We start from the raw sequence: 10,441 nt of genomic DNA, 5'->3' as shown, positions 1-10,441 counted from the left end.
GGCTCCATGTATCACTAGTGCACTCACCCAAATGTACATTAGGACATGTAAGAGATATTCTGCCTCTTTGGATCAGGCCCACAGCACTGATATGGCATGATCCTTAAGCCTAAATATCCATCTGATGGGTAATACTGTCCAGGCCCTAGGAAAATGCCTCTCCACCTTGCTTGCCTTACGTTCTCAATCAAAAGGGGGCTGTGTTTGAATTTAATAAAGGTTTCTTTGTTTTCAGTATCAGCGATAAACACTGCTTTAGAGAGTCTGAGATTCTGAGTGGGAGAATTTCTCAGGTAAGTGAAATGAGAAATTAACTCACTTGACCAAACTTTCCTGTGGGATGTTATGTATGCTATAGATTCTATGGCATGCCAAGATATTTCCCAGGAATGCTATCTTTTTTTTACCCCCTCTAGTTCTAATGCCTGACTCTGGAGACCTTGGGAATTGAGGCAGTACTTACAACAGTGATGCATAGTGGCCACGTAATATGGAACAGTTACTCACCCCAACATCACCAGCCCATCCACAGAACAGACATGTATGACAATAATTAAATTCGGTTATATTTTACATTTTGCCAACTCCCTATTTTGTCATCATGAATGTCTATTTTTAAGATGAGATGATAGCACATATTTTATTTAACGATTTGCTCACTTGATTTATAGCCTTAAATATTTAGACATATGGTGTGTGGGTCTCCATTTGGACTCTTGCTCTAAGACCCACAACTTTTAGAGACAGGACTACAAATGAAGAGAATGTGTCCACTCTGGATCCCTGTTCTGGTTACTATTACTGCATAACAAATTACCCCCAAACTCAGCGGCTTACAACAACCATTTTATTATGAAAACAACTGTGTGTCAGGAATATAAAAACTCTTTGGCTGGCCAGTTCTTGCTTGGGGTCTCTCATGCACTTGCAAGATGTCAACTGAGCTCTGTCTTTCCAAGGCTTGATCAGATTGGTTATCCAAGAGGGCTCATGCAGATGATTGACAGGTAAAGCCATCAGCTGGGAGCTGAGCCAGGAATGTTGACCAGAGGCCTACCACATACCTCTTGGGCATGGCACTCTCAAGGCCCTTGGATTTCACAGGGCAGCTGGCTGCCCTGAGAAAGAGCCCCAAGAGAACCAGGCAGAAACTCATGGCATTTTATGACCAAGCCTTGGAAGTCACATAATATCACAGAGTCGCAAAGTGTGTGCCTTATTGTACGAAGCTGTCACAAGCCTCCCCAGATTTAAGGGGAATGGACGCAGATCCATCATTCAATGGAGGCGTTTCAAGTCCCCATTCTTCTTAGGTTATTATCTTAGTCTTTTATAGGGACAAGAACTGACCTCGATCTGTTTGACACTGCTTTGTGTACCCAATAGCACCCATGTAGGGCATGTGAGGTGAGGCCCAGTGCCTGATTTGAGGACACACTGATGACTGTGTACGTTTCTGTATCTCTAGCACAATCAGCTGCATGGCTGAAAAATTGATTTCAAAATTGCTGTAAGAAAAAACTATTTCCAATATAATGTTTCCTTTGTTTTATTAGGATGCTACAAAGGGTACAATCCAACATCATTATACAAGTATATCACCTATCTGAGAAGAATGACTTAAAGGAAAAGTATGATACTATGAGCTGGATCACTCACCTGATATGAGCTAAAAATGAGCAGCTCATATGTCACTCAAAGATTGAAAAAGTAAAGAAATGAATATTTTCATAGGAAATAAAAGAAAAAGAACTGCCAGCAATTGTGTAAGAGCATTGGGTAGTGTATCAGAAATCTTTTGGTTACACATGACAGATAACCAAACTCAAATGGTCTTAAAGCAAAAAGAGGGGGAGGGAGAATAGGAGGGGACAAAGGAAAGACTTATTTGTTCATGTAACTGGAAATCTCCAAAGGGTTGCTTTCAGGTGAAGCTTGATCCAGCAGTTCAACAACATTACTGAGAACTTGCCTTTCCCCATAGTCTTCTACATGCCTGAATGCTGTTGTATGGCTCATTGGTAATTTTTAAAATTTCTCTAGCTTCCACTATCCATTCCTAATCAGAGCTTGCTTTCCTTTTGGAGAATAACTGTTTGTGGTTTTTTTTTTTTTTTAAGATTTATTTATGAGAGAGAGAGAGAGAGAGAGAGAGAGTACATGTGCACATACACAAGTGGGAGAAAGGGGCAGAGAGAGAGAATCTCAAGTAGACTCCACACTGAGCACAGAGCCCAATGTGGGGCTCAATCTTACAGCCCCGAGTCAAAATCAAGAGCCGGACACTTAACTGACTGAGCCACCCAGGTGCCCCTGGAGAATAACTGTTTAATCTTAGTGAGAAGGTAATTCCAGGACGTCTGGGTGGCTCAGTCAGTTAAGCATCTGCCTTTAGCTCAGGTCATGATCCCAGGGATGGAGTCCTGCATCAGGCTCCTTGCTCAGTGGGAGCCTGCTTCTCCCTCTGCCTGCCGCTCCCCCTGCTTGTGCTCTCTCTCTCTCTGACAGATAAATGGTGGAATCTTCAAAAGAAAAAAAAAAAAAAGAAGCTAATTCCAGGCACCTGTCTCACCTCTACTGAAACTGAGAGAAACAGACTTCACTCCTCCCTGTACTCTTCCTGAGCCCTAGGGTCACGAACAGACATACGACTTAAGCTTAATCAGGTAAATGTTCTATCTTGGGACTTTAGATCTTGACCATGGTCCACAAGGAAGGAGCAGAGGCAAGCCATACCAGAATCTTCTTCTTCATTTTTTTTTTTAAGATTTTATTTATTTATTTGACAGAGAGAGACACAGTGAGAGAGGGAACACGAGCAGGGGGAGTGGGAGAGGGAGAAGCAGGCTTCCTGCTGAGCAGGGAGCCCAATGCGGGGCTCGATCCCAGGACCCTGGGATCATGACCTGAGCCAAAGACAGACGCTGAACAACTGAGCCACCCAGGCGTCCCCAGAATCTTCTTAATAAGCAATTCGCTGTGCTTCCCAGCTCCGAAACATAGCCTGATTCTCCATATCTAGTCAATTGTTAGAGTCCCAGAAGCATTCTCCCTTGCTTAGGATGCTTAGGTCCTGCTGCTTGATTGCCAAAGCAGTGAAGACTTTTGGGGCATGGCCATGCAGAGGAGATCTTCCCTTTTCTGTGTTCCTTGGCACTGTGTATTGTATCTTTTTTTTTTTTAAGATTTTATTTATTCATTTGACAGAACAAGAGAGCAGGAGAGTACTAGCAATGGAATCAGCAGAGAGAGAAGGAGAAGCAGGCCCCCTGCCGAGCAGGGAGCCTGACACAGGGCTCGATCCCAGGACTCTGGGATCATGACCCGAGCCAAAGGCAGTCGCTTAACTGACTGAGCCACCCAGAGGCCTCTGTGTATCTTTTGATATGCCCTTATCACATTACACTCTGATTTATCCGTCTGTGTTCCCTACCAAACTGAGAGCTCCCTAAGAACAGGGGTCTTAGCTTATGCTTAGCCCAGTGTCTGGTCAATACGAGGCATATAAAATAATGTGTTAAATTAATTAAATAATCTACTTGGAGAGAAAAGACATGCTTGTATTAAATGATTCTAAAATTTAAGGCAGTATATTATTAAGCAGAAAGCATAGGGCTCTTTACAAAGTGTGGAACTGCCAGGAAGAACATTTTTAGGCTGTTTTATGAAATGTTGTTGCATGCTCTTTGTTTCCCACTAAAAGGAATTTCTTCCTTCAAGAAATGCCTAGTTCTAGGGCTGAGGAAAGAAAAAATACAAGATGAGCCTGGAACATCTGTTTGTACTGGAGAATGAAGAATTATAAAAGAATAAAACAGATATCTCAACAACAACAACAACACAGAAGCCAGCTTGAGGGGATTTCTTCTGGCCCAACTGAGGTCAATTTGAGCATCAAAATAGATAATGATAATAAGAGAGTATAGCCCATTGAATAAAATAGGAAACCATGAGTCCACAGAGATATAAATAAGTTAATGTATAAATTGAAAGCTTAATAAAGAATAAGATATTTAGATAGTGTCAAAGTACCTCCATACAAAATGCTTATAAATTACAAAGGGGAAATTTTCTGGAGGAAAGCCTGCAAGCAGCACTTTAATCAAATGACTAAATTGAACATCATCAAAAATGGGACATTAAAAATGGGCATTACCTGATAATGTACAAAGAATGCAGCATCATTTTGTGACATTCTTGCTAAAGATGCATAAACTCTACTAGTTATGAGGAGATGTCAGACAACACCCAAATCGAGGGTCCTTCTACAAAATAACTGCCCTGTAGCCTTCAAAAGTGGTAAGGTCATGGGAAAAAAAAAAAAAAGACTGAAGACTCCTTTCAGACAGCAGGAGACGAAAGAGAGATAATCACTGTATCTAACACAAAGCATCGTTAGGACAACTGGTGAAACATAAATGAGTCTGAGGATTAGTGGTAATAAAGTGTTTAGGTTAACTTCCTCACTTTGACAGTGTATTCTGGTTCAACAGGAAAATGTCTTATTTATAGGAAATTCACACTAAAGTATTTGGGACCATTGGGTTGGCAACTTACTCTCAAATATTTCAGGGAAAAATAAGTTCTTTGTGTGGGTACTTCCAACTTTTCTGTAAGTTTGTGATTGTTTAAAAAACATGTACACAAATCAAGATTGACCTTCAGTCTAGTAGATGGTCAACTGTAGGATATAATCTGAGGAGCTGCCCACAGCCATCAGCATGTTTCCATCCGTATTTATCAGTCTGTTTCATCCTTATTAGAACAATGTGTGTTTCTATCACACTTTCCTATGTTATCTGCTAAACTACGAATTCTATAAAGTCACAGACTCCTTCTGTTTCACTCACCATTTCATGTATCCAATGCCTAGAACAGTCCCTGGGACACAGTAGGCACTCATGAATAGGCACTAAATGAGTGAATAATGAATGAACGAACGAACGAACAAACGAAGTGGCTTAGACTAGAAGAAGCATGGCCTTTAGAGTTAGAAAGATCTGTGTAAACTCCCATCTCTCCTATTTCCTAATTGTGCAATCCTGACCCCATTGGTCAACTTCTCAGCCTAGCTGAGACAACAGGCAGACTACTGGATTTGAATCCTGGCTTTATGACTTCCTTGTATGGTCTTGGGTAAGTTGCTTCAGTTTCCTCATCTATGAAATAGCCATTATAATAGTTCCCCACTTCACAGGGCCGTGGAGCATGTTAGGAGTATTTATTACATTATCTGGGCTTGAGTTCTCAACTCTAAAAAGGAATTATTACTTTCAGGGTTGTTGTGAGGATTAAAGGACCCTCAGTAAATAGTGTTTATCATGATTACATTTGTTATCAAATTACAATCTTATGAAGTAGGGAGAGCATCCCCCTTTTATAAAAAGAAGAAAACCTAATGACACAAATCAGCTGAGTGACATATTCAAGATCAACACCAGCAAGAGGAGAGTCCAGCTCAGACACAAACACATCTCTCTGGACCCGAGGCTGTGGCTCTTTCTCCTGCGTCACTAAATCCTTTAGTGATGACAAAGGGCCCCTGTTAAACTGAAGACATGCTTGGGAAAGACTGCGATGACAGCTCCATCCCAGGGATTCTTAAACATTAGTGTGCAACAGAATCACATGCAATTTTTGTTCAAACACAGATTATTGCCCCACCCCACAGTTCCTGACCTAGCACATGTGGGTAGGGCCAGAGAATTTTGAGAACCACTGTTAGAGAAGGAATTCCTTGAGAGCCAGCTTAGCAAGCAAGGGAATGCTGAGGGCAGGAGACTGAAGACACCTAACTGGAAACTAGAGGCAAAGGAAGGTTAACTTCAGGGGCTAAGAAGCGATGCGGGGACTCTGCCACATAGCGTCAAAGCACCTGATCAGACGTTAGCTCAATCTCTATCTTTGGTGAACCACCTTCTCTGAGACAAACAGGACCAATTCCTCAAACGCCAGAAACTACCACAACTTACCCCGTATGAAATATCTAAGTTGAGCAGCTCTAAAACTATTTTTATAATTGAATATATAATTTGGAAACCTATTAAAAAAGTCTCCAGCACTCAGATGGTTTCACTGAAGAATTCTAGAAAAACATTGAAATCTATACAACCTCTTCCAGAATATAGAGGGAATACTTCCTGATTCACTTTATGAACCTGACATCAAAACCAGACAAAGAAAGAAAGTAAAAAGAAAGAGAACTACTGACCAATATCTCTCAAAAATATAGATGTAAAAATCCTTAACAAAATATTAGCAAATAGAATTCAGCAATATATAAAACGAATTACACACCATGACCAAGTGGGATTTATTCTAGGATGCAAGCCTGGTTCAGTATTTGAAAACAATCACTATAGTCCAGCATATTGACAAGTAGCAGTGTTGGAATGCAGGGGTCTCCACTGAGCGGTGCCTGGGATGAAGGTGGGGTGCAGCAAATCTGGGGAAGTGAAAAACGTGGACTCCATATACATGGCTTTTGTTCAAACAAAGTGCTGCGCTCCACACACATTAGGTGACTCCTAGGTTGTACAGCTAATGCTTGTCTGTCTGCCGAGCTGGGGCCACTGGAAGCACAGGGACCAACAGGGGAAAGGTTGGCTTGAGGTTCCAGGTGCTAAATGGGACAGTCCAATTCCCCAAGGTGAGACTGATCCCAAGAGTAGGGACCAAGAGCAAAGAAGAGGAAGAGAACCTGGAAAAAGTTGGCAACTCCTAAAATGCAAAGACTCTATTCAGCACAGTTTAAGTATCATGGCTTTCTGTGCCTTGCCTGAATGTGCTCAGCACTCACCATTCCAGTACACAGAGCAAGCTGACAGGGTCTCACTGCCTCCTGAAGGAGAGCTCTTGCCCTGTAGTCAGCATAAGTGCTAGGGAGTTAGTGCTCCCCAGAGCAGCCCTTAGTCAATGAAGGATGGGGGCGGGGGTGGGGGTGGGGCGAAGCTGGAAAATAAAGACTCCAGCTCCTGTGTCTCTAGGAGGGTAACTTAGGCTGTTCTTCACAAACTTTCATGTGCTTATGACTTACCTGGGAAGCTTAATAAAATGCAGATTCTGATTCAGCAGGTCTGGGGTGGGGCCTGAGATTCTACCTTTCTAACAAGTTCCTAGTCAATGCCTATGCTGCTGGTCTGGGGACCACACTTTGATTCCCCTACCAGTGCTCTCTGCACTTTCCTCCTAAATAAACTGTTTGCTCTCAAATTCTTGTTGGAGGGTATGCTTTGGTGAAAATACTTTTTTCCATCTCTCTTCTTATGTTTTGTGCCCCTGGTTCTCAGTTTTCTATAAGCTTGACCACTACATTGCAATGTGACCCAGAGCAAACATTTCATTTCCTCATCTCCAGAATGAGGGGGTTAGACTGTCTAGTTTCCTTCCCACTCCAACATCCTAAAGAAGTTCTCATTATTCTAGTGATTATCATACTTTCCACACTCCCCCCGATCTGCTTTCCTGCTCTTGTGCACGACCTTTAAAAAATCAAGCTGGCTTCACATTCTGTTCATCTTCAAAAGATGTCTCTAAACAGAAATGGAAAATGAAAGCCTTTTCTTTAAACATAATAGCAAAAATCCTTGACAGATAAAGGATACAGCAAATGTTCACACATGCAGATGACATTTGCATTGTGTGGGAGAAAAAGAGACCATTCACAAAAACATAAGAACAGTAGTTTCAGACAGAGGCTGAAAACGAAAATCAGTGAGAAACCAACAAAAGATATGAAACCATAATCAAAGACATCTAAATAGGAGATAATACACATAAGAAAACACAATAGTGAGTTTGTGAACTTGTCTGCTTTTGGATCAAACATCCCTACACATACATATGCAAATATAAGCTGTCCCCTTCCGGATAGTCACTCTGAAAAGCTACCTTCTCACACCTATGCTTAAAATATTTTGAAATTCCTCTAATTTACAAGAAACCAAGTTAATGAGTATATACGTAATATTACCATTTTCGTCGCCATTTTTTTTATCCAAAATGAAAAAACCAACATAATGCAAACCTTATTTCTGGTAACTTAATAAATTTTCTAAAATATTAATAAATGAAATTTATTATGTAACCATCAGTTATTGCTGTGTAACATATAATCTCCAAATCACAGGGCATACAACAAGTAGTTATGTCCCATATATGAGTCTGCATGCCTGCTGGGTGGCTTAGCTTCCAGCTGCAAGTCTGCAGGTTGGCTGGGTGGCTCTGCAATAGGTGAATTCAGCATAGCACCCAGATGCTGCCGGCGAAAGCTCCTCAGGCCTATCATCTTCCCATGGCAGAGGTCACGTAGTCCCAAGAATAAGAACACGTGCTGCTTCGAAGGGCTAGGCTTGGAATTGATACACTCTTACCTCCCCATGTTCCATTCCAAAGCAAGTCATGTGGCCTAGCCCGACATTAATATGTGCCTCCCATGAAGTTATCAGTGGATGGAATGAATATGTGCTCAACAATAATCAAATCTGCTAAAATGGTATTAAGAACTCCAGAGGCGTTTTCTAAAGAGGGGTGGTATGAGTAATAACACTATTACTGAAATAAGGATATACTTGCATATGAGGACCGTCTGGGAGGCATGAGTTTTACTTTGTTTTAAAAAGTCATTTTTATGCTTTTTATAAAAACCAAACTTAATGCTTGCCTAAGCATTTTATTTATGCTTGTATGGGACCAAAACCTACCCACAAAGGGTTAAGCCTAAAAGTTGTTAAGCCTATGTTGCATTCGTTCTTCTCTTTCATAAGATCTTTAAAAGGAGAAGCAAAATGACCAGACTCTCCAATCTGATATCTCTAGGCTGGGGTTTGGCAGGCTGCAGAAGGATGAGAAAGCATCACCAATTTGCTGGAGTCGGTTAGGTTTTGTGGTAAGCTACTCTGGACAGTCAGGAGCCCTGAGTTCAAACCAGATGCTCCTACTTCCTTAGCTGCTCCTATGACGTCAGCTGCATGCCTGCCGCGCTGCGTCATCTCCGCCGGCTTCCATGTCTTCACCTGTAAATGCTCTCCCAGGTGCAGCCGGCCCTAACAATACAGGAACTAGGAATGTATCACATGCTGGAGGTTTTCTGCTGCCACCATTTCCTTAATGAGAACTGCTTTGTAAAGTCACTGATTTCAGCTCTAGTAAGTGTAACAGCTTTTGTGTGTTACCAGCTGAGAATGAAAATTCTCATTTAATACTCTAGATTTTGTCTTCTGTAAAGATGAGAGTGTCTTGGGATTTGCTGGGATCATCAATAGTGAGGTGACAGTTTCTAGTCTTGAATGCTCTAGATTAAAACCAAAAGATTGCCTTTCTCCGTTGAGTGACTCTGATGTGCCTGCAAACATCAACACTGTGTGTGTGTGTGTGTGTGTGTGTGTTTGGCAGTGGGGGTAATTTCATAACAAAATGATCAATAACAAAGGGTTTTGGGGAGCTATGATAACATCCTAAGAATGAGAAGGTGCCCACTCTACCTGGCCGTCAACAGCCAGGGGGGGAAGGTAGTCAAATACTCGGAAGCCAGCTTCTAATGCCAAAGTCCACACTGTCTGTATAGCATTGAACTAATCAGTCCTGTCGGGTTCTTCGGACGGATGTTAACCTCACTACTTACTGAGCAAACACCTGTATCCACCTAGCCAGGCGGATAAGGTAATGCGTACATTACCTCATTTAATTCTGTCCACAGTCCTCTGACGTAAGTACTGCTATCCTCCCCTCACAGGTAAGAAACTCGAGCCCTTCCCAGCTTTGCCAACCTCGGCGGCCCCGGATTTGGCTGATATTCCTGGCACCCCCAATCCCACCTCCCTGTGCACTGGCGGGGCCTGGCGGCCAGCGGAGAGCCGGCTTCAGGGCCTGCGGGGCGGGCGGCGCCGGTGCCCTGCGGGCGGGGGCGGGCTCAGCGCGGCCCGACCCGGCCCGACGCCCTCGGCCCCGGGGCTTCGCTGCGGGCCGAGCCATGGCGCGCCCTGCGCCCAGAGAGGTGCGCATGAGCCAGGCCGTCCAGCCCGCGCACGCCAACCTGCGCGGCGAGCTGAGCGCGGGGCAGCTGCTCAAGTGGGTCGACGCCACCGCCTGCCTGGCGGGTAGGGGGCTGGGACGGGGCGGGTCTGTGGGGGCGAGCGGGGGAGCGCGGGAGGCCGGAAGGCCGGGTGGCGGGGGTCCGGAACGTGGGGGGCCCGGGTGGCGGGGGTGTCCGGAGCGCGTGTGGTGGTCGGGGTGTCTGGGCAGTGGCGCGCGGGCTTGGGTGTGGGGCTGGGGGGTCGGGACAGGGGGGGATCCCGAGGACCCGGGTGCGCGCCGACCCGCTGACGCTCGGAGCCTCAGCCCGCACGGTTGCTGGACCCCGATCAGTGAGGAGAGCGAAGACCGGAGAGCGTATTTACAGTTGTGAGCCCTGTGCAGCGGGTACCGTAAGAACTGAGATAGT

At 44.0% G+C, this 10,441-nt stretch overlaps 1 protein-coding gene across 1 annotated transcript in view; it reads left to right on the top strand.

Annotated features, from left to right (window-relative positions):
• Positions 1–274: 274 nt before the first annotated feature.
• Positions 275–10,441, top strand: part of ACOT12 (acyl-CoA thioesterase 12) — a 93,660-nt gene continuing 83,493 nt past the window's right edge. The window contains exons 1-2 of the mRNA XM_035014764.1: positions 275–293; positions 8,766–10,097. Of these exons, the coding sequence (XP_034870655.1) occupies positions 9,971–10,097 (127 nt within the window). The 5' untranslated portion in view covers positions 275–293; positions 8,766–9,970. The remainder of the gene's footprint in view (positions 294–8,765; positions 10,098–10,441) is intronic.

The sequence above is a fragment of the Mirounga leonina genome, unplaced genomic scaffold (genome assembly GCF_011800145.1).
Source record: "Mirounga leonina isolate KUSES-001 unplaced genomic scaffold, KU_Mleo_1.0 Mir_168, whole genome shotgun sequence".
NCBI classification, from domain to species: Eukaryota; Metazoa; Chordata; class Mammalia; order Carnivora; family Phocidae; genus Mirounga; species Mirounga leonina.
This window is presented reverse-complemented; position numbering and strand designations above follow the sequence as displayed.